This window comes from Schistocerca serialis, chromosome 3 (genome assembly GCF_023864345.2).
Source record: "Schistocerca serialis cubense isolate TAMUIC-IGC-003099 chromosome 3, iqSchSeri2.2, whole genome shotgun sequence".
NCBI lineage: Eukaryota > Metazoa > Arthropoda > Insecta > Orthoptera > Acrididae > Schistocerca > Schistocerca serialis.
In genome coordinates this window covers 456,580,775-456,606,833 of record NC_064640.1, presented here as the reverse complement: position 1 = coordinate 456,606,833, position 26,059 = coordinate 456,580,775, and the positions used below count along the sequence as shown (strand labels likewise).

Below are 26,059 nucleotides of genomic sequence, written 5' to 3'. Positions count from 1 at the left end.
TTAATTCTCTTTGGTGGGGTAAAATGGAAGGATAGGAAGCTTATATGAAATTTCATCTTAATGAAAATGGATACAACAACTCAAAGGATGGTAGAAAATACAAAGGAGGTGAAAAAAGGGAAAAAGGAACCCACTGTACTAATGGTACAGTGTAATGCAATGGTACTGTCAGGGCTGATCTTTATGCCTAGTTATTTACTAAGTCTACACACCAACTGCTTCAAATTAATTTGCTTTATTATGTTTACGTGACTAAGCAGCTGGTGCTACATTTCAAGTTAGTGACTTTTTCAAATTTCATTTGGTTGATAGAAAGTATGAGCATATAAAATACAATGATATTCAAGATGTAGGTTACCATGCAAGTAAATATAATTTTCTATACCACACAGAATATTGAACACTTAGCACTAGCTCAACATAGAACCATCATCAGATATTAAAGTATTTTGTGATTCATTAAAGCATTTCACATTTAAATGAATGCGGCCATAAAAATTTTACAGGAATGTCATGATCTTGTGGTAGTTAACATACATCATTTCACTCCCACATTTCATAGACTACCAAAAACAACAGTTTCAAACATCATGTGGGCCTTGTATCTTTCCCAGTTAGTGATAGTTATTTCAACAAATGTCTAAGATGAAAAAATGAAATGATCATATGGCATTATTGACCGGGAGACCCCATCTGGGGTTGTTCGGCTATCTAATGCAAGTCTTTTTATTTGATGACACTTCAGAGACTAGCTCATCAATAATGATGAAATGATGATGAGGACAAACAACACTCAGTCCATGAGTGTATAAAATCTATGACCCAGCTGGGAATCAAACCTGGGCCCCCTGCATGGCTTCAGCTGCAGAGGCAGACAATGTCTGAGATAACATCCCTGCTACTGAGAGATTGTCATATATAGTTGACAAATAATTTACTAATGTCAAGTGGGGCAAAAAAAAAAATTCATATCTTGTACAAATCAAAGGCATATTTCCTATGAAAAAGAAAAAATCTGTCTGAAGTGTCAGTAATGTAAACTTGAATTTGTTTATGTAAACAGCATACCTGGAGTCTGGGTTAGAGATGAAAACTACAGTATTACTGATAAGCTAATAAAATATCATTTCTTGGTTAATGAATTTTTGAAAAGTAACTTTTTTTCCAAACAAACAAGAATAATACAAATTCAGATCTTTTTGTTATTTTATTCATCACAACTTTATAGACATTCCATATAAACTACTTTTATGTTTTTATGGTAGACAACAATATATACTGAAAAAGTATTTAAAAGAGGGTCAGAGCAATCTCATCCCTATGAAAGGCTATATGTGAAAGAGTATTTTTCTTTTTCTGCTAACTACAACATTTCTAAAGAGAATGCTTTGCTTCAGTGGAATTCATATTTATTTCAGACAATATTTCAAATGGAAAGACCAATATTGCTAATACATGAATACTCAAAATGAAATTAACTATTTGAAAATTTCATTAATATACTTTAGAACTTAGTGTTGCTGTGCTGTTCATTAAACAAATAAATCTTGTAACTTATATAAAAAATATTCTTTGAAGTAGTCATGTACATTGTACCAATATATTTATTAGTTATTTCTAGGAACATAACCACTGTCTTGTGCAGGTAATGTAAAGAAGTTGTTGGCCTCGTATTGTGAGGTTTCAACAACTGAGGCATTAATATCTTGAAGGCTGAAAGGTAAAACAGTAGTAATAAATAAAACCGCACAAGAAATAGTATTGAATAATCAGTAGAAAGGAACATGAATAAGTGAAAGACATGAACCAACTACACATGCTGATAAGCTTTAGGTTACCTGCGTGGCTTGAAGAAGTAGGAGCTTTTTGTCAACCGCATGTCATCCAAGGCGGTGATAATCAAGTAACACACAGCTATCTCATTCCTTGACTGCGAAAGCAACACAAGAAGGGTGAAAAGACAGTTCAGCATGCAAGCTTTGTCTAGGTTGGGATAGGGGTGAACATGGCCTGCAGGGATCCATTGCTTCTATGCCTTTTCAGCACATTTGCCCAGCACCACTTTGCAAGTTTAAATTGAAGAACAAATAAATTATGCACTTTGAACATAAACAAAAATGTCTGAAAACAGATGAACATGAATGACTAATCACTGTAACTTATTTCTTTCATTTAACTGGCATGATTTGGGCCTCAACGGTTTAAGAACTTAGTTCGCATTACATTTCTTTCTGTGACATTAAGAAATATAGTAACAAGTCTGGCAATATTACGAAACAATCTCCCATAAAAGTGAGAATATGAATACATGAAAGAAGGAACCAAATTAAGAAATAAAACTGACATAAAGTGTTAAGTGGGCAAGGCAATGTTTAGCACTATGTGCACGTAGCAGGATCCCTCCATTTCATTTCTAGTTACCCGTGACCAGAAGCTGCGCCGTGTAGGTTGTGACTCGGGCTGGATTTCTCACTTCACATGTGTAGTTGCCGCTATGTCTAGAGCTAACGCTACTGATCGCCAGGACACTAGAGTAATCTTCATAATCTCGGATCGTGAGGTCAGGGTCATCATGCAGGCCTGGGGTTGGCGGGAGAGGATGGGCATCCTTGAGCCACTCGAATGTTAGTGGTGGGTCGCCTCGCTTCACACTGCAGGTCACCCGTACTCTTTCACCAGTAGATAACTCTCCAAATGAGAATGGAGTAATAGCTGGTGGCACTGAAACACATATATACACACACACTCAAGCCAAACACAAATCTACTGACCTCAAAGGGACCCAGTGAAGAAACAGGCCAGTAAATTCTCAATTTTTACAGCGTCTCCAGGTTGAATTCATTCAAAGAATGCTAAATTTGTTTGTACTGCCTATAGCATGTATGAATATGATTATTATTACTAAAATGTACCTATCACATAATAATGTGGGATTTTTGTCATACAGAATGAAATATAAGATTCTAAACCCCTCAAGACTTAAATCAACATGTAAATTAAAATCTCATATCATGAATGAGTGCAGTATACCATGATTTTTAGCGCAATATTGTTCTGATTACCACCATATCCACCTCTGAAGAAACTGAGCACTACAGAATTATATATATTTCTTTTCCTCCCCCTCTCTCTGTGACTGTTCCACTATTGCCTGATAATATTTTGCATTTTCTGGTTTTAATACAAACTATAATGTGTCAAATGAATAGTAACTTACTTCCTTCAAATTTATTCTTGCTTGTGGCTGTAGTAATCTGTCATTTCTACAGATACAATTCTGTCCTATATATCAACAGAAATTAGGCAGCCTAAGAACCTTTACTCCAGTACAAACAAATTTCTATTTAACACATAGAAACAGATTTAAACACATCTAGGCAGACAATTACTGGCCAGTTTAATCATGGAACTTTGAGGCTTCCTTCAGGTGATACATACAATCATACCATTAACAGACAGAGGGGCCGAATGAGAAGCACGGGCAGCAGGGTTGCTGGCCACACAGGTGTAGTTCCCATCATGTGATTGATCAAGCTCTGCAATACTCAGGACACTAGTGAACTGGTCCAGATGGCGCACAAGTACACCCTTGATGGCAGAATTGTGCCCTATTTCACTGTCATCCTTCAACCACTGTATTTGCAGAGGAGCATCACCCTTGCTCACGACACACTGAACACCTACCCGCTCTCCCAGGTGGACATCTGAGCGGAAGCTGAAGGGAGTGATCTTTGGTGGGACTGAAAAAAAGACAAATATTTTCAAATATAGTTGTCTGATAAGAATTGTCAGTCTTTCTGTTACCTTTTATTTCTGACATGTTGAAATTTGAATTTAATCCTTGAATGAAGTGTAAGAAAACAGTACCATTCGCATGATTTTGCAAAGTTTTTGAGCCTTGATGCTTTGTCCTTTTTACATTTTCACCATCTAATTCAGTTACACTAGCACTGCGAATCAGATATATAGTTTTGGAGTAAAATTCATTTTCATCAGTGATAAAAAATCAGGTAAATGTGTAATAATCATCAAATATATAAACTGAAAAGAAAATACTTCCTTATATTAAAGTAAGTTGATGTTATTTGCTTGTATTTGGGTCTGTCTCAATTTTTTATACAAAATCTGAATAGTGAAATAGGCATAGCCACAAAACATTAGTCATTGTTTTTAATTATCACTACTGGTTAAATATCATTGTGTATGACAGCGGGAGTCAATTGAAGTGAAAGCCTGATTGAAAATTTGGTATTAGTGTCAGCAAAGTGCTGTCCCTCACATGGTGGATATACAAAGAAAATTATTCACCTACGGAATAAATAAGTTGATAAGTGGCAGCATCATCATAGTACTGCAATCTCTACAATAATTTCATCATTTTCCTGTAATCCTGTCAGGTGTATTGATTTACTAATAAAGATAATCATGCTTATATTTGGTAAGCTCACAAGGTGCAGTGCAGAAGGACACATCCCCCAGTGCTAGGTCACAGCTTCACATACAAATCATCCAATTTTTACAGCAAGCTCTCCAGTGTATCTCTTGATAATGGCTCTGCACTACATGGTTCCCTTCTGGGCTGCAATATGGACATTGTTGCTACCTACTAACAACATTTGGATAGTGCATGGATTTGCCTGCTGTCAAATGCAGAATTGTCTTTACTCACTGCTCAACTAACTATTGTGTTTTCAGTGAATGAACTGATTGCATATAGGTGCACCAAGAATGTGATTTATATTCAAGTGTTTCCCAGGTGAACCTACAAACAATGTTCTCCTGCACTGACATCTGAGTTACTCAACAAACATTCAGAATACTGCATTGACTATGAGGTATCTACTGCCAGAAGTCTGTCAATTTGTGTATTTCCAGACAAGTCAGGAACTATTACTTTTTCTGATTTAAGCAAGAGTAATAGAAGGCAGATTTCAGACTACCTAACAGATCAAAACGAAAATTTCTGTTCCGGCACTGACAATGTTGAGTGTTTATGGAAAAAGTTCAAGGCAATCGTAAGATGCGTTTTAGACAGGTACGTGCCGAGTAAAACTGTGAGGGATGGGGAAAACCCACCGTGGTTCAACAACAAAGTTAGGAAACTACTGTGAAAGCAAAGAGAGCTTCACTGCAAGTTTAAATGCAGCCAAAACCACTCAGACAAACAGAAGCTAAACGATGTCAAAGTTAGCGTAAGGAGAGCTATGCATGAAGCGTTCAGTGAATTCGAAGGTAAAATTCTATGTACCAACTTGACAGAAAATCCTAGGCAGTTCTGGTCTTACGTTAAATCAGTAAGTGGCTCAAAACAGCATATCCAGACACTCCGGGATGATGATTGCATTGAGACAGAGTATGACACGCGTAAAGCTGAAATACTAAACACCTTTTTCCAAAGCTGTTTCACAGAGGAAGACCGCACTGCAGTTCCTTCTCTACATCCTCGCACAAACAAAAAAATGGCTGGCGAAATAAGTGTCCAAGGAATAGAAAAGCAACTGGAATCACTCAGCAGAGGAAAGTCCACTGGACCTGATGGGATACCAATTCGATTCTACACAGAGTACGCGAAAGAACTTGCCCCCTTCTAACAGCCGTATACTGCAAGTCTCTAGAGGAGCGGAAGGTTCCAAATGATTGGAAAAGCGCACAGGTAGTCCTAGTCTTCAAGAAGGGTCGTCAAGCAGATGCGCAAAACTATAGACCTATATCTCTGACATCGATCTATTGTAGAATTTTAGAACATGTTTTTTGCTCGAGTATCGTGTCGTTTTTGGAAACCCAGAATCTACTCTGTAGGAATCAACATGGATTCCGGAAACAGCGATCATGTGAGACCCAACTCGCTTTATTTCTTCAGGAGACCCACAAAATATTAGATACAGGCTCCCAGGTAGATGCTATTTTCCTTGACTTCCGGAAGGCGTTGGATACAGTTCCACACTGTCGCCTGATAGACAAAGTAAGAGCCTACGGAATATCAGACCAGCTGTGTGGCTGGATAGAAGAATTTTTAGCAAACAGAACACAGCATGTTGTTATCAATGGAGAGACGTCTACAGACGTTAAAGTAACCTCTGGCATGCCACAGGGGAGTGTTATGGGACCATTACTTTTCACAATATATATAAATGACCTAGTAGATAGTGTCGGAAGTTCCATGTGGCTTTTCACGGATGATGCTGTAGTATACAGAGAAGTTGCAGCATTAGAAAATTGTAGCGAAATGCAGGAAGATCTGCAGCGGATAGGCACTTGGTGCAGGAAGTGGCAACTGACCCTTAACATAGACAAATGTAATGTATTGCAAATACATAGAAAGAGGGATCCTTTACTGCATGATTACAAGATAGCGGAACAAACACTGGTAGTAGTTACTTCTGTAAAATATCTGGGAGTATGCATGTGGAACGATTTGAAGTGGAATGATCATATAAAATTAATTGTTGGAAAGGTGGGTACCAGGTTGAGATTCATTGGGAGAGTCCTTAGAAAATGTAGTCCATCAACAAATGAGGTGGCTTACAAAACACTCGTTCGACCTATACTTGAGTATTCCTCATCAGTGTGGGATCCGTACCAGATCGGGTTGATGGAAGAGATAGAGAAGATCCAAAGAAGAGCGGCGCGTTTCATCACAGGGTTATTTGGTAACCATGATAGCGTTACGGAGATGTTTAGCAAACTCAAGTGGCAGACTCTGCAAGAGAGGCGCTCTGCATCACGGTGTAGCTTGCTCGCCAGGTTTCGAGAGGGTGCGTTTCTGGATGGGGTATCGAATATACTGCTTCCCCCTACTTATACCTCCCGAGGAGATCACGAATGTAAAATTAGAGAGATTCGAGCATGCATGGAGGCTTTCAGACAGTCGTTCTTCCCGTGAACCATATGCGACTGGAACATACCGTTGGGTGGCTTGCGGAGTATAAATGTGGATGTAGATGTAGAAACTGTCAATAGATAGTGCTTAATACATCCTGTGCTGTTGAAGAAGCAAAATTACAACAATTTTCTCTTCAAATATATTCCTTTGTGTCTTAATTTTCTTCACAGTGTTGCATGATCATAATATTGAGAAAAATGTTGTACACTGCAGTATACCAGTTTCTTTATATAATATATTATTTAATATTTTTATGGAGTGAATTTTTATAGCCGTGTAAAAATGTCTGGAATATCAGAAGTGTTAGTTACATACTTTCTTTCATTGTCATGATGTACATCACAATATTCTTTGACTGATACTGGGATACTTGCAAAGAGCTACCTTTTTTCCTCAGCTGTAGCTGAAATCATATGGCACCAATTTGAAGCAGCTGTAAAGGGTTAAAATTAATTAAATTAACAAATGCTGAAATTCTTTTTGAAATAAAATTTGAATCTCACAAGAAGAACACTATTTGCATTATGATTATTTTGACATTGCAGAACTTGCAGGAAATGACCTCAGCCAAATATGAGAGTTTAAATATATTAGATTCTCATTGTATCTCACAGGTTTGCACAGTGACACAGGAACACAATTATAAAGCAGACGTTTTTCTTTTACATGTGTAGTTACCTGGCATATACATTATTCATCGAAAATGAACCACCATACAGTTGTCACTAAAATTTACACTTCAGATACATAGCACCCTATTTTAAATTAACAAGGAGGAACTTCAAAAGTTTTATATAGAATAAGACAATGGACACAGCCACAATCCATCAAAAATGTTCAAAAGCAGCTTTCAAAGTGTGCACGTTCATTTGACAATATCCCTGCTCTACTCAACATGATTAAAACTACACAAGAACTAGGACCAAGCAGTTATTCACTCTTAAATTTCCAGGGGTAGATGTGGACTCGGACCACAATTTATTGGTTCTAAACTGTGGATCAAAACTGAAGAAATTCCAAAAAGGTAGGAAATTAAGAAGATGGGACCTGATAAACTGAAAGAACCAGATAATGTTGAGAGTTTCAGAGCGAGCATTAGGGAATGATTGACAAGAACAGAGGAAAGGAAAATGGGTTGCTCTGAGAGATGAAATAGTGAAGGCAACAGAGGATCAAACAGGTAAAAAGATAAGTTGTAGTAGAAATCCTAGGGTAACACAGGATATGTTACATTTAATTGATAAAAGGAGAAAATATGAAAATACAGTAAATGAAACAAGTGAAAGGGAATACAAATGTCAGAAAAATGAGATTGACAGGAAGTGCAAAATGGCTAAACAGGAATGATTAGAGGACAAATGTATGGATTTAGAGGCATATATTCCTAGAGGAAAGGTAGATATGGCCTACAGGAAAACTAAATATGTCTCTGGGGAAAAGAAAAGCATCTGCATTAATATCAAGGACTCAGATGTAAAACCAGTACTAAGCAAAGAAGGGAAAGGTGGTAGGAGTAAATAGAGGCTCCGTACAAGGGAGATGCACTTGAGGGCAGTATAATAGATATGGAAGAGGACATAGATGAAGACGAGATGGGAGATATGATACTGTGAGACAAATCTGACACAGCTTTGAAACACCTAAGCCGAAACAGGGCTCTGGGAGTAGACAATATTCTGTTAGAACTACTGATAGCCTTGGGAGAGCTAGCCATAATTAAACTCTTCCATCTCATGAGCATTATGTAGAAGACAGGTGAAACACCCTCAGGCTTCAAAAAGAATGTAATTATTCCAATCCCAAAGAAAGCACATGCTGATAGGTAGTTAAATAAGTCATGGTTGCAAAATATCAACATTAATTGCTTACAGATGAATGGAAAAACTGATGAAGCCGACCTCAGGGAAGATCAGTTTGCATTCCAGAGAAATGTAAAACATGTACTGCAATGCTGATTCTATGACTTCTCATAGAAAATAGGTTAAGGAAAGGCAAACATACATTTATAGCATTTGTAGACTTGGAGAAAGCTTCTAACAATGTTAACTGGAATACTCTCTTTAAAATTCTGAGGGTGGCAGGGGTAAAATACGGAGAGCAAAATGCTTTTTACAATTTGTACAAAAACTAGATGGTAGTTATGAGTTGAGGATCATGAACAGAAAGTAGTGGTTGAGAAGGGAGTGAATGTAGAGTATCCTCTATGTTATTCAATCTGTACACTGAGCAAGCAGTAAAGGAAACATAAGAAAAATTTGGTGTAGGAATCAAAGTCCAGGAAGAAGAAATAAAAACTTTGAGGTTTGTCAATGACATTGTAATTCTTTCTGAGACAGCAAAGGACATGGAAGGACAGTTTAACACAATGGACAGGAACTTGAAAGGAGGATATAAGATGAACATCAACAAAAGCAGAACATGGATGATGGAATGTAGTCAAATTAAATCAAGTGATGCTGAGGGATTTAGATTAGGAAATGAGACACTTAAAGTAGTAGATGAGTTTTATTATTTGTGCAGCAAAATAACTGATGATGATCAAAGTAGAGGGGATATAAAATGCAGACTAACGATGGAAAGAAATGTATTTCTGAAGATGTGAAATTTGTTAACATCAAGTATAGATTTAAGAGTCAGGAAATCTGTTCTGAAAGTTGTATATGGTGTGTAGCCATGTATGGAAGTGAAACATGGGCAATAAACAGTTTAGACAAGAAGAGAATAGAAGCTTTTGAAATGTGGTGTGACAGAAGAATGCTGAAGATTAGATGGGTTGATCACATAACTAATGAGGAGGCACTGAATAGAATTTGGGAGCAAAGAAACTTGTGGCACAACCTCACTAGGAGAAGGGATCAAGTGATCAGTTGGTAGGACATATTCTGATGCATCAAGGGATCACTAATTTAGTACTGGATGCAAGTGTGTGGGAAAGGGGGGGGGGGGGGGGTAAAAATCATGTAGGGAGACCAAGAGATGAATACAGTAAACAGATTCAGGAAGATGTAGGTTGCAGTAGTTACTCAGAGATGAAGAGGCTTGCACAGGGTAGAGTAGCATGGAGAGCTGCATCAAATCAGTCTTCAGACCGAAGACCACAACAACAACATGTGTTAAGTGGTCATCAAGCAGTTTCGTCACATTTCAAGATAATGTAGTGCTGAAAGGTTTTGCTGGATACTGTCGCCTGATCAATGGGTGAATATTACCTGCCAGCACATCCATTTTCCTTTACCTATGACCAGTGATAAAAGCATACACTTGGGGCCCATTTCCTCAATATAAGAATGTCATCTACAGCCTGAATTGTGTCCTGACAGTATGAGAGATCCATTTCATTATGTTTTTGAATTATTTCCTAATTTAATCTACATTTATCAATATGTTATGTAACTCATAAAATCACATAATCTCTTCACAAGCTTTAGGTATTCAGCACCAGTGTTCTAATGGCTGTGATATTTTCTTTGCCCTGTGAAGTACTGTTAGCAGAAGTGTTTAATTTTAGACAGTGACTCCTATAAAACACAGTGAAAAGATGGTATCAGATGGTATGTTGTTGATACTTTTACAGAACTTTAAAGCAAGTGGAATATTACATGACACAGTCATTTCATGCAATGGAGAGGCAAGGGTATCATCACAGACTTGATGTCAGCTGAAAAAAAGTGTGTGCAGCATGTGTAGTGAATTATGATGATATGAAGTTAACTAGACCTCTAAGTAATTACATGTCTGCATGTTTGTTAACATTGAGTTATGATTAATTGTATTAAGGTGTTGTATGCAAATTTTGTGTGATTAAGCTTTAACTTGTCATGTAGTACTTCTGATATCCTCTTCATTAAGTATGTTCCCTTTCTTGATTATTCTTTATATCTGAAGTCTACTGTAGCACAGAAAAATAGTTTGTAATAGGCATTTCACTCTACTTAAAGTATTCATTCACTCATACCACATGCATGAAGATTTTCCTTCAAGCTGGGATTGACAGAAAGCAATGCCTGAATGAATGACTAATTAATTGAATGCGTATAGACTTAATAGCCAGATGTATTAATTCATGTCTGAATGTCCAGATAGACTGAAGGGTTAGATTGCACCAAACCTTCAATATACAGCAATAATGTGCCCTAAATTTGGAATAGTAATGTTCACTGTTCTAAAGTAGCTACAGTTCTAAAGCAGCTAACAGGGCACCACATCATGTTATTCTAGTTCAATGTGAGAGTAAGATACTACTTCAGAGCACTTGGACCAGAAGCTGCTGTAACAGTAAAAACCTCAAGGGTGTTCTGCTGGTATTATACTTGACATAACAATAACATTGCTATGACCTGACTGTTAATGAGTGAACAAGGCAGTTACCTCATGTGGAAGGTCAATAGCTGTTCCATATTTGGTTTGTTCTCTGGAGTATGTCCTGTGCTTTGCCCAAGGTTCACATGCAGGGGTGTCCCTGATCACCATATATTTTGCATGACCATCTATTGTTAAATAAACTGTGTGCAATGTCAGATGATTGCAGAACAGGGACTGAACATTTATATATAACCCAGAAGCAGAACATGATAGCTTTGTAGGAATGACCTCCAGAGATGAATTTTTATCCTCTACCACCAATGAAAAATGAATGGCTTGCGCAAGAAACAGCTATAGCTTCTGAGCAAAACAGAAAAAAATTGTAAATACAATAATGAACATGAAAGATAGCAATGACTAGCTGCAATACTAGATCACAATAACCAGACAAGCTACAGTCATTAACAGAACAGAATAAAATCTTTCTATTCTATTCTATTCTATTCTATTAATGACAGCAGATAATTTAATTACTATAAAACAGCTGAAGAATTCTGGATAAAAGAGAAATAATACAGGTTTCTGTAAACACATTTGATTACAAAATGATGACACTGAAAGCAATACACTATTCTGACATTTAAGTGTTGCACTTATTTAACTTTTGTCTTTGAGGTATAATCCATATCCATTATGGTTGTTAGACCTTTCCTATAAGTTACTTTCATCTATTAATTGTTGAAATGAGATAAAGAAGTTTATTTTATTATTATTATTTCAACCCATGTCCACTTGCCAGCACAGGGTATCGATAGTGAGATAGAGACACACATACACTCTGTAATATGTGATTTACCCTATCACATGATACATGAGTCTACACACACTGAGGACAGAGATCAGATTAACTAGTCAGTGATGCTACTACACTATCCTTCATTCCAGAAGGGTTAGTGTTACTACAGAGCAGAGTCCATGCAGAACAACAAGCTGCCCATGTTTCCCCCCTTCCCCCCACCCCCCCCCCCCCCCCTCCCCTCCGGAGTGCGCAGCATGTAGGGTGTAGGGTGCCGAGCCTAAAGTGAGGTAATACTGTACATATGGTAGTCCTGGAAGTGGTCTGGTCAACAATGTGGTCAGTCAAACCTGGATGTTGTTGTGGCACCTGTGGTTGCTGTATTGTCAAGCAAGGGCTTGATGGTTGTGTCAGTGATGTCATCTGGTGAGGTTGAGTCAGCTTTCAGTGGTGTCAAGATGGAAGTGGTGTGGTGTTGTCCAAAAATAGAGAGTGTGTCATTGAGTCAGAGTAGCAAAGTGATTTGTCAACCTCAGGAGAAAGCCTAACATGATGAAACAGAGAAGGCAGTGGAGAGTTGTCAGACAGTGATGCACTCACTAAGATGCAGCCCTGGTAGGATGAGATGGAGACTGACTAGGAGTGGTGTCCTTCCAAATCAATTGTGACACTCCATGGGGGTTCAGCCCATGGGGGTTCCTCACTTTTCCCCGCAGCAGCCTCAGTGTGATCATGAAGTACAGCCAATTAATGGAAACAATTAATGGAATGGGCTTGTATTGGGAGGGGGTGAGCACCAGTTGAACAGTGTCATCCCACAACTGTTCTGGCACATGTCCAAATCCTTATGGACAAAGATGCGTGCGATGGAGTGCATCTGAGGCATGGGTGTGTTTAATAGTGAGATGTACTGACTGACATTGCATACTAATGTAGTCAGATCCGAAGCTGAGACAGTTGGTGAAGTCTCAAAATGTTCACCTGGCAGGTGCATGGGTTCACCATAGGTGAGCTTGGCTAATCACACATTCAGGTTCTTCTTGAACACCATATGGATGCCTAGTAAAACAGACAGGAGAATGTCACTACATTCTCTGACATAGCACATGAGTGTGGCTTTCAGTGTGTGATGCCAGCATTCCCCTAAACCATTACTTTCAGGGTGGCAGGTGGTGGTGTGGAAATGCTGAACACCACATATGCAGCACAACTCATTGAAGAGGCTTGCTTTGAACTGCCACCCTTGGTCAGTGGTGATAACAGTGGGGCAACCAATGTGGGCTATCCAAGTATCTATGAAGGCACAAGCCATATATTCAATTGTAATATTACTAATGGGCATGGCCACCACCCATCTTGCAATTTGGTCAGTGACAGACAGTATGTAGCAAGACCTTTGAAATTCAGGTAGGGGTCATACCAAGTCCAAATGCTTACGTAAAAAGATGGAATGTTGAACATGCTTGGAGGGCTGGTAGTGTGGCATCCAATCTTGGCTTGTTGGCATGATATGCACACCTCGGCCCATAGTTTACAGTACTGTTTGATCCTGGGCCAAATGAAGCATTCAGTCAGAAGTTTGACAGTTATACATACACCAGGGTGTGCCAGGCTATGTAACATGTCAAAAACCACGTATAAGAAATCACATGAGACCAGAGGGGTGTCCTACCAGCAGAAATGTTATAGAGAAGATAATCATCAGTACCACGCAGTTTTTGACACACAGTGTTAAGACTAGAAGTTGAGTCCAAGATAAGAGTCTGCAGTTGTGTATCTATGAGTTGGGCTTGTGAAAGGGTTATTGACAATTAATGACAGTCTAGACAGATAATCTGCAACTGGCCTATCGGTACTGTTCACATGGCAGAAGTCATTGCTGAATTGAGAAATAAAGGGTAAATGTCTTAACCTACATGACGAGCAGTTGTAGGGTGAAATGGCAACTGACTCTGCCAACAGACAGTGACCAGTGAATAAAGTTATATGCTGACCACTTCTTCTGAGACTCTGAAACTTTTTTATAGAAGAACGGGAGGGGTGGAGATCTCCATCAATTCGTTGGTGGAGAACTGCTCTAATGGCAGTGTTACTTGCCTTTGACGTAATAATGGGGTAGGCATGAGAATAGGGTACTGTGAGAGTGACAGCTTGTTGAAAGCACTGTCTCAAATCACTGAAAACAAGCTGCATGTGGGTGTCCATGGGACTGTTTTTTTGCAGATTTGTCTTTGTTAGTGAGGGCTTGAATTAGTGGAAGCTGAAATACAGCAGGATGCAGGAGGCACGTGTAATAGAGATTTACCAACCTCAAGAAGCTACAGAGTTATTGGTATGTTGGAGGAGGCAGCAGTGAACTAACAAGAGCAGTGCAATCATCAGTTGGCTTGTCTGCACTGAGGGGGCACCTGGGAAAGTCACAGTTGGTTTGTGTAGTTTTCACTTCTCTTCAATAACAATTACCTCCCACCCAATCCAAAACCTCGAAAACTCATTTGAGGTGTAGATTACGTTCATCTGGGGAAGCTGAAAATACTAATACATCATGCAAGTAGGTGTATCACTGATTTCATTCACTATCTCTTTAGCAGCCCTAAGGTGATCAGGAGTTAAGTGGTGCATTTGCGGCCATAGAGGGAGCCCAGGAGTGGTTATAATGCAGTGAAATATACCATTATTACTAGCGAACTGGCATGGGTTCAAATGAGCTGGAACATCACATGTGACCTGCACAGTGGCATACACTGTACTGGGCACTGCACTAAGCTCTGCCTGGTCAAGTGCGAATGCGACTGTAGTAAAGTGTGTGTGGAGTCGTAGTTTGCAACGGTGTCACATGTCACACTGAGTGAGACTTTCACTTTGGATATGTGGTTATGCAGGGTGCTAATTTCCTGTTGCAGTTGAACAGTATCAGCCAGATTGTCTGTTCATAATCGTTCCAAGTATAGTAGTTGGAATAACAAATCCACAGATCCCATCAGCATATGTAGAGAGGAAGATAATGAGCCCACTGCAAGGTCCATAGAGAGCATAATAGTAGGTGGTGTTTCAGTGCCTGCAGCAAGCACAAATCCCTGGATAATCAATCCGATGGAGATGTATATGACCAGGTCAGGAACCAACTTGTAACAAGCCATGAAGTCTACCCCAATGACTGGTTCAGTGACTGTCGTGCACAGGAAGTTACAATCAGTTGTAGATTGAACGTCAAGTCGGTTGTGGCAGTGGTAGATCCGTCAACTTCAATTACATAATTATTAGTAGCTCATAAGGCAGTCATCAAGTGTGCCAGAAGATGGAGAAGCCTGTACATGAGGGAGTACAAGTCACGTCAGAACCTGTGTCCACAAGGTAAAGTCTTTCTGTTGTGCAGTCGTTAAGATATAACCTGCATGAGGCAGGTGAGTGAGTCACACTTGAGGCAGTGAAACACAATGTGGACATTAGGCATCATGATGCACTGCAACAGCATGGTGCACACTTGTCAGCCCAGTATATCATTTTGGAAATTGACATGATTGCTCACAGCTCCAAAGGTGAGCACTGAAACATGTATGAGACCAGCAGTTGACACACAGGTGATGGGGTGTTTTTTGTGCTGTCAGTCAGTCTAGTTTGCACACTGCTGACAAGCATGCAGTCTGGCAGTTGGACACAGACCGAGCAAGTGCTGAAGTTAGTCAGCTATGTTCGGCTGCAGAAGCTCTTCTTGGGCTACATTATTAGGTGTCAAAGTGAATGTGTCCACAGTCTTGTAGACGGGCATTCTTGATCTTCTTGTATATCTTCTCCTCCTGTACGGCATGGCTGTGTGCTTAGTGCTGCTGCCTCGAGTAGAATGAGAGTGCTGCTGCCTCGAGTAGATTGAGAATGCTGCTGCCTGTTCTGCAGATGTGCCTACTGATAAGACTGGGTGCGGCAGGAAGTAGCGCAGCGATAAACCGCAATGGCGGCGCCGGAAGTCGAGCAATTCTGCGGATCGCGCTTAGTTGAAACTTAGTGCGATCTGCCGAGGCCTAGCGGCAGCCGAGCAAAACTCGTTCTAGGTCACCCGCCAATATGGCGGCACACACAGCGTGATGCTGTGTGAAATACTGTGTCGTGCATGCATTGGCTGTGTGGTGTGGTGTCTTTGAAGAAATCAAAAATGGCTCTGAGCACTAGGGGACTTAACTTTTGAGCTCATCAGTCCCCTAGAACTTAGAACTACTTAAACCTAACTAACCTAAGGACATCACACACATCCATGCCCGAGGCAGGATTCGAACCCGCGACCGTATTGGTCGTGCGGTTCCAGACTTTAGTGCCTATAACCGCTCGGCCACTCCGGCCAGCTGTCTTTGAAGAAAGACGGCTTGTTTATATGGTAGTTGTGTCTCCTGATCCTGTGATGTGTTCAGTTGTAGGGCAATCCTCACAGACCTGGAGTGATGACTGGATGAGTGTTGGGAGCTTAAGTAGTCACAGAGCCTATAATACAGCATCAGATGGTACAGTAGGGTTCGCGATTGCATAGAGGTTATGCCACAATTCCAAAAGTGTCCATGTGCCTAGTTCTTCATAACAGATAATCTGTGTCAGCTGCTGTTCTCATGAAAGAGATAAATGTTCTAATATGGCGCACTTCACTGTTGCATACTTGTCGTGAGCTGGAGGGTCCACTTAGGTGTGCAATCAGCATCACAAACTTCATCTGATCATCAAGGTCATCGTTATACTGCATTATTAACTCCACTGTAGTGAACCATGCCTCGATGTTGAGGGGGTCAAACTCTGGTAGCTTGATTCTATGGAGATGAGTAGGTGTACAGTAGGATTCATGTAGCAAAATTGTGGTATACGGTATTAAAGTCCCATAGTCCAAGCCTGTACTGGAGTGTCGTCCCTCTTATAGGTGTAGAAATAGCTTCAGGGATGTGAACCAAAGTATCTTGTCCTTCATTGGAAAGCATGTTCTGCTGGATTGTAGGTGGGCCTTGCGAAATGGCAGGCTGTAGCCATTGGAGCAACTGATATGTTCAGTGGAAGTCCAGTAAGGCTTCTAGTCATTGGCTCAAGCTGTCCTTTTTGTGGCAAGTAGTATGACTGGCATTGTGTTCCGTCTGGAATGAATGGATTTTGACACGATGCAGGAGACACAGATGTTTCAAGATTAGCAATTGAGAGACAATCATCATGAAACGTATTTGACAGGGGAAAACTTTCCCAGAAGTGGCAGTCCAAAGCCATTGCATTTTATATGAATGCAGGTTCACATAGCGCAGGTAGTCTTGAGATGTACACTGCATAATTTCCATCGAGATAGGCACTTGAGAGTCATTAAAGTTTGCAGACTCATGGAAGAAGAAATTGTCCAGTACATTTTCAGTGTTTTGTGAGTAGTTTCCTGCATGTGCTGCACTGTCGCACTGTAACCAGTCACAATTAGGCAGCATTTTTTTGCACAATCAGAAACATGGAAGATGCACAGAAATTGTGCAGTTACGAAAACTCATCAGAGAAGTAATCTAGGGTTCACCAATGTAGACACTGGATACTGACAGTCAGGTGGAGACATGCATACACAATGTAATACATGTGATTTATTCTAACAATTTACACACACGTCCATACACACTGAGGTTAGAGATCAGACTAACTAGTCAGCGATGCTGCTACACTATCTGTCACTCCAGAGGGGTTAATGTTGCTATAGGGCGGAGTCCCTACACACTAATGGATGTCTACCTTTCAATTTTTAGAGCTTCTTGATTTCCTGTCCCATTCAGTGCTAGATGTTTCACAGGAATGACATCTTATTTCTTCCAATTCCTTTTCTGCCTTCAGTAATCACCTGCAATAGATTTTCATTCAATATGATATGTTCTCAATGCGTTGTCTTTCTCTTCATAATTATTCTTGGTGGATCCTGGTCTTTGCTGACAGATTTGTGGACTCCTTTATTTGTCATTCTCACCAGCCATTGTATGTTAAGTAGTCTTCAATATACTCACATCTCAAAGTCTTCTATTTTGTTGATTGTGTTTACTTTTAATGTCATCCTTCCAATTTCCTTCAAAAATCACTTCTAAATTAAGGCTGAATAAAAGTGGAACAAGTAATTATCCCTTTCTCAAATATTGATAAGTTTCTATTAAGACAGACACAGCATCATCTGATTTTATGTGCACAGACTGGTTCCAATACACAAGGTTTGAGTCCTGGTCTGGCACAAATGTTCATTGTTGTCATTGAATCCTAAAACTGATGGAAGTCATTATTCACAACTGCAAATTCATCTTATGGGTTCCAATATAAGTTTTCAATAATTTAGATGTCTTTTAATCAGTACAAAAATATTTGAGGTGCTGCATTGTTTTATGACTAGAAGCTTCTTTGTAATCCACAAAGCAAAGACACACATCCTTCCTTGCTTTAAGGAAGTACTCAAACTCTTCAAAAGTATTTCAACACTAGTATTATATGTCATGCAGACCATGCATAGAAATAGAACAAGTGTATATCTATTACTCTCAACAAGTGTGATACAAAGACATTTAGAAAACAGGAAAGGAAGATTAAAATTTAAGGTCTTGTTGATAATGAGGTCATCAGGGATGGATAAGTTATGTAGAGTTTTAGTTCTGTGAATTTGCTCTTCACTGTTTCATTAAGCTGTTCCTGATTCCAATGGACTCTCACTGTTGAATGCAAACACAACTAAAAATACACTCCTGGAAATTGAAATAAGAACACCGTGAATTCATTGTCCCAGGAAGGGGAAACTTTATTGACACATTCCTGGGGTCATATACATCACATGATCACACTGACAGAACCACAGGCACATAGACACAGGCAACAGAGCATGCACAATGTCGGCACTAGTACAGTGTATATCCACCTTTCGCAGCAATGCAGGCTGCTATTCTCCCATGGAGACGATCGTAGAGATTCTGGATGTAGTCCTGTGGAACGGCTTGCCATGCCATTTCCACCTGGCGCCTCAGTTGGACCAGCGTTCGTGCTGGACGTGCAGACCGCGTGAGACGACGCTTCATCCAGTCCCAAACATGCTCAATGGGGGACAGATCCGGAGATCTTGCTGGCCAGGGTAGTTGACTTACACCTTCTAGAGCACGTTGGGTGGCACGGGATACATGCGGACGTGCATTGTCCTGTTGGAACAGCAAGTTCCCTTGCCGGTCTAGGAATGGTAGAACGATGGGTTCGATGACGGTTTGGATGTACCGTGCACTATTCAGAGTCCCCTCGACGATCACCAGTGGTGTACGGCCAGTGTAGGAGATCGCTCCCCACACCATGATGCCGGGTGTTCGTCCTGTGTGCCTCGGTCGTATGCAGTCCTGATTGTGGCGCTCACCTGCACGGTGCCAAACACGCATACGACCATCATTGGCACCAAGGCAGAAGCGACTCTCATCGCTGAAGATGACACGTCTCCATTCGTCCCTCCATTCACGCCTGTCGCGACACCACTGGAGGCGGGCTGCACGATGTTGGGGCGTGAGCGGAAGACGGCCTAACGGTGTGCGGGACCGTAGCCCAGCTTCATGGAGAAGGTTGCGAATGGTCCTCGCCGATACCCCAGGAGCAACAGTGTCCCTAATTTGCTGGGAAGTGGCGGTGCGGTCCCCTACGGCACTGCGTAGGATCCTACGGTCTTGGCGTGCATCCGTGCGTCGCTGCGGTCCGGTCCCAGGTCGACGGGCACGTGCACCTTCCGCCGACCACTGGCGACAACATCGATGTACTGTGGAGACCTCACGCCCCACGTGTTGAGCAATTCGGCGGTACGTCCACCCGGCCTCCCGCATGCCCCCTATACACCCTCGCTCAAAGTCCGTCAACTGCACATACGGTTCACGTCCACGCTGTCGCGGCATGCTACCAGTGTTAAAGACTGCGATGGAGCTCCGTATGCCATGGCAAACTGGCTGACACTGACGGCGGCGGTGCACAAATGCTGCGCAGCTAGCACCATTCGACGGCCAACACCGCGGTTCCTGGTGTGTCCGCTGTGCCGTGTGTGTGATCATTGCTTGTACAGCCCTCTCGCAGTGTCCGGAGCAAGTATGGTGGGTCTGACACACCGGTGTCAATGTGTTCTTTTTTCCATTTCCAGGAGTGTACTTTGCAGTTGTGCCCATTAGTGCAGCGCTTTCTGCATGACCACTAATTTTATTAAACTATTAGAATTTCCAAATCTTCTCATGTAGAGATCAGGAAAAAGATGACGTAGTAATTCTGGAAACTCACCACAAAAATGCAGATGTTTGGGTCCAATCAACAGAAACAGTGACATACACAGAAAATGTTGAAAATGAAGAAAAATTACTGTAAAATAGGAGAATTCACAAAAGATTTTTACTGGCTTCTTCCACAAAAAATGTTCCTCAAATAAAACTATATTCATACTTCAAAATAAAACAGTATGTGTGGAATAAATTCTTAGAAATAGCTGGTGCACATTTTCAGTGCCACTGCAAAAATAACATTGTTAAAATATTTTCTTATGTGCCATAGGTTCATAGGTGATTTAGTTGACTCAATAGATTTAACCAACATTTTTTGTATTATGGGTCTGAAAGAATAAAGTTCAACATTATCTTAAATACCACAAGTTTTTAGCTGATGTATTTCATTCTACCATTGCAACTATTCTTTTTCATATTACAAGTCAGTCATAATATTTATAGAAATTGTAACTGTGTGTTGTGCCATATCCATGCTTAACAAGAAACAATAGAATTTCTGGCATCAATAAAAATCAAATAAAAAATTATGATAATGGAAACCATGAAACAATACAAAATTATATCATTTACTATGACACCAAGGACATATGTTTTGTATCATTACTTATATTTTTATTCAAATAACAGCAAAGTATTAGCTGAACAACAGGAGTAAACACATCTGTAAATCTGTGACAAGGGAATATTTTGTAAGGCATTCACTCAGGATGTGGCCCTTGGACTACCTATTTTCTTGATTTATATCAATGAATTCTCAATATCAATAAGTAAACAGGCATAATATGATGTTTGAAATTATACAAACACCCTGATCCAATTCACAGCAAAGGATGTAACAGGATGCACAAAAAGAAGGGTGCACATACATGTCACAACTAGTAATTCATATTTTTTGTAAATGAATGTTCAAAAATTGTATTGTGAATAATAAGGAAGCCATTTAAAGAGTGTTCAATGGACAGAAAATTACTATCATTACTGAAATTGCACCAGCATACCTGCATAGTCTTTTCTCCTTCTCTACTTCTCTGCTCTCCCCTTTAGTCCCCCCCCCCCCCCCCCCCTGCCCCCATGGCTTGCCAGTATTGCCAGTATAGGGCCTATATCCAAATCTTGGAATTCATATAGTTTTAATTTATGCTAGTTTCAACACTGTTCCCTTGCTCATTCTCTTCCAGAGTCATTATTCATACCCTTATGTAATTACAGTTTGCATTAACTCTCTTTCCATCACTGTCTAGTATTATTATACCATCTTTTGTTTTATTTGCTACCTTATCTACTCCTTAAAACATTTTCTTTAGCTGTTATGTTTGAGTGATTTCTGCGACAACTCATTATCAGTGACCTGGAATTTAAATATCAGTTGTCAGCTTACTGTTGCCTCTGGTTTCTTTCTTGAAAATTTTGTGCTCTCTTAATTGAAAGAGTAAAATATTTCCACAAGATTCAGGAAATACCATCTCCAAGAATGTCATTTTGAAATGTTACTGAGCCCAAGCAAATTTGTATGGCTTGAAACCTGAGAATTTACAATATCAGTATTACATCATAACAGTCTCCAGCTGCACTTCACTCAACTATTTTGAAAAACATTTTTGGTATAAAACAGTAAGTGATTTGTATATATTTCTAGACTTATCAGTTTGGTTAAATCTGGAAAAAAAACATACCCATTACATTTATCTTGGCTATTCCACTTGAAGCATATCCTTGTTTATTTGTTGCAACACATTTATATGGTCCATCATCTTCTGCTGATTGTACTTTCTCTATTATAAGTGATCCATTCGGGAAGACTAACTGCCGTCTGTTGTAAGGTAGCTGTCTGTCTCCTAAAATATTCAATGTTGAAGTAGCTTATTATTTTAACAAATACTTAGTTATAACAATTCAGAACTATGATTTTTGTAATGCAAGATAAACTAGTTTATGCTATCTATAATTTATACTAATCTGAGCTTATATTCTAATTATTTGGACCTAATTGGGTTTTTATTGATACATTTTTACCTCATCATTATTTTCAGAAGTGGAGAATACTTTTTACCACATCAGAATGAATGAATGAGGGAATCTGTTGAATTTCAGGTGTTCATATTGTTATGAGAGCATCCAAAATATAACTGAGTACCAAGATAGATTACAATGGTAGTAATAGCAGGGAAAATGAACAGTACAAATATGAAAAACACTTACTTATCTTGAGATGGAGTTATGTGCATTTTGTATGCCTCTATTAACGAACAGATATGTCCTGTAGTAGTCCCAATGTAGATAGTTAAAATCTGTTAGTGCTGTCAATCAGAATAATCAGGGATACTTTTCTGACAACTGAGCATACCTCCTTCTCATTAAGAACTATAGTGATAGCTAAATGATAGTTCTACACACTTCCAAATCATTCTGAACTTCATTTATAAGGTAGGTGTTGATTATTGACACTAGTATAAAGGAAAAATGATTAACTGTTGTGTTTTCTGAAGTTTTTCAAATTATTACAATTATCTCTGATTACTACATCTGCAGTCATGAGTTAAGTAAGGTAAAATGTCAAAAAAATTAGAAAAAACGTGTTTCTCATCAAGATTATGAAGGCAGTATCAAAAGTAATGCAAAAGTGGTCATAACTTCTGTATTAAATATTGTATGCCATTATAATTCAACCACATGTTTATAGTGGCTTGTTCCCTTTACAGGCATTCCAGAATTCTTTTTTCACTGCAGATGAATAATGAACTCCAACCAGAAGCAAAATTCTACCACTGAGATGTTTGTTAAGGAGGGTGCAAGCTGTCTGACTAACACAGAAAGCAACAGCATGTGAAGTGATGACACCGGAGTTGAGCTATGTGCACAGGTAGATATAAAATATTAGCAGATGGGATAAACAGTACAATGAAAACCATAAACTGTGGCCACCAACACAAACTGACAATGTTTTAATATGTTGTTTCACATAAAAAGGCACATATATCACAATCTGTGACACTGCTGTACAACCAAATGCGAGTTACACCATACAGAAAATGATGAGAATCAAGTAGTATTGGAAAGTGTGTGAAAAGTGAGTACCTTGACAATTGAAATCTGATTTGAGAGAGAGAATGGTGGGAGTTTGTTCTGGTCAAAGCAAAGAACACTTTTTTTTTTGTCTGGTGACAATATAATATGGGAACATATTTTTAAGATCTCTAGACATATACTCATTCCATGGAATGGCATTCACAGGAAGTCATGGACACAGTTTCTTTAAATTTATGGAACAGATATATACCAGCAATAGTGAGAAGCACAATGAAAACTTCAAGTTTAAAGAAGTCATCAGGAGCAAGTGTCATGTTAATGCATGTCAAACTTCTCTTTTGCAACAAATCAGCTAATTAGCAAATTCTGATGTCCTTGGTAATCTGCCTACTGCACAGCTTGGATCTGACAACCTGTGTGGTCCAATGGAGGACAGTGTGCTGGGACAAAAATTATAGGACACTGATGATGCTAAAACAGCAACTTTGTGCATTTACTGATGTAATAAGTTTCACATTAAAAAATATTTTATTTATTATTTAAAATAAATGTATGTAAATGTTTACCTCTATGCCATGTAATGTTTTCTAGTGGATAACCAGCTGCAGGGCAATCTACTCGTAAAGTCTCTCCTGCTATAGCAGATATTTCACCCATTTCACGTATGTGTGGTGGACCTGTTCCATTAGCACCAGATACAAAAATATTAACATCGATAATGTGAAGTTTGGTAATGTAAATGTATATTTATTTAAATACTCCACTAGGTATCCACATGGTACTTTAATGTAACCATCAGCTCTTAGGAGCAATTTATGTGACAAATGAAATCTGTTACAAATGACACTGTCGGCAAAAACCTTTTGTTCCAAATTATTGATTGTATCTGAATTACACAGTAAAACAGTAGAGAACTGAACTGAATCTTTAGAGAGAGAGAGAGAGAGAGAGAGAGAGAGAGAGAGAGAGAGAGAGAGAGAGTTTGCCTCTTCAAATTTTAGTGTATACATTTTTTGTTACAAAACAAAAACTAAAAATGAGTTTGTGAATGTTCAGCAGTATACAATTACCATTACTAAAGATCATATCCTAAATTATTAAAAGGGATGAAAAGCATCAGTACCTCTGCCTGGAGTACTACAGAATTTACTTTCCTTTATATTAGTATAATTAATAATTATTTATCTGATTATACTTACTCTCATTTGTCTGCAGAGAATCAGATGATAATTTATGGCTGTGAATATACATTTAGAAGGTGACTGTCATCATAATTGTGAAAATTTTATTTTTATTGCCAAATGAAATCAGCTTCATTGAGGACACTGTGAATGTCTCCATTTCATATATAATTTTACATTCAAAATTGCTTTTATTATCAGCAACAGCCATACTGAATCTTACTGTAGACTCTTTCTATAAAATTAGACAAACGTACCAGTAGCAATTTACACCCTAGTTTCATGGCAGCAACACATCATGAAATGACTCCAGAAAATGCTGATAGCACTGAGGGGAAATGACTTCACGAAATGCTGAGAGCACTGAGGAGCTGTTCTTGTCCATAGCTACCTTAACTACAATCTGCAGCTAATGGATAATATCCAGAACTGACTCAGTAGCACACATACCTAGTTCAACTGCATCTTGGACATGTTTAACATGATTACTGTCAGGTGCTTTGGGGCCCACACATGTATCCATACACACAACCATTCTGACACAGATTGAGGGAAATGGACATTCACGTGAAAATTCCAGTTCCTGCATAACACTGGAGGTGGAGTACCACATGCATTGCGCATGATCTGGTCACAACAAAATGTGCTTATACAGTGCATCTTGCCCACCCTGTGATCAATAGTCACACCATTGGCCAATATAAGGTATGACAACTTCTGGGCTATCTCAGCTATCCCATTTGCTGTGGTGGCAGGAATGTTCTCTCTCCAACACTGAATCTATCACTGATTCCATTGCTCATGAGTATATGCTTTCTTCATTTCAATTGTGATGTCTTATTTTATTCAGAAAGACAATGAAACACAAGTGTGTCAGAAATGGAAGTAAGATTCCTCAGGATTTTCAATATACCATTACAAAAATGTTATATGCTGCAATATTTAATACTTTGACACAAGGCTAATGAGTAATTTCTTTATACAGAATTACTCTGCTCAGTATATATACAAATGAATGTTTTTAGAATGTAGTCATACAGTAGGAAGGCAGGCATGAAATGTTATTATATAGAATATGACACTGTATTCACAATCCATTGGACAGTCTGAGCATCAATACATTCTGTAATCCAGTTTGGTCTATAATAAAAGGGGGAGAACCATGTATTTCAGGCATTTCTATCTGGATATTTCAGCTGTCACATATACATATTTTCCCAGTCTGTTTTGAATACAGTTCAGCACAAATATCTTCATGTAGTTAGTTACAATAAGTGCATTCCACTTGCAGTTGAGCTTCTTACTGCAACTGATGTATGCCAAGAAAATAAACTTCATTCTTCTTTCATATGTAACTTACAAAACCATGAAAGTAGCAAAAAATTGGAAATATCTGCTTTTTGCAATAATAATTCTCCATCATTTTTGAGTCATCGTTATTTGGTCTTTGTATATGTACATTTTCCAATTTTTCAATACTATTATAATAGAAACTGAATATTTATTCAACAATTATGTAATGACTATAAGAAAAAAACTTCGCAATGTTGATGTTAGATGTAGGTTCCATCAGCTGCTATTATTGGTTTAAAATAATTGTTAATAGTTT

The 26,059-nt window shown here is 39.1% G+C and overlaps 1 protein-coding gene across 1 annotated transcript in view; it reads right to left on the bottom strand.

Annotated features, from left to right (window-relative positions):
• The window catches only part of LOC126470920 (Down syndrome cell adhesion molecule-like protein Dscam2), a 504,863-nt gene that overhangs the window by 331,093 nt on the left and 147,711 nt on the right, over positions 1-26,059 (bottom strand). The window contains exons 5-7 of the mRNA XM_050098951.1: positions 23,836-23,946; positions 21,916-22,077; positions 3,447-3,740 (exon numbers count right to left, since the gene is read on the bottom strand). Of these exons, the coding sequence (XP_049954908.1) occupies positions 3,447-3,740; positions 21,916-22,077; positions 23,836-23,946 (567 nt within the window). The remainder of the gene's footprint in view (positions 1-3,446; positions 3,741-21,915; positions 22,078-23,835; positions 23,947-26,059) is intronic.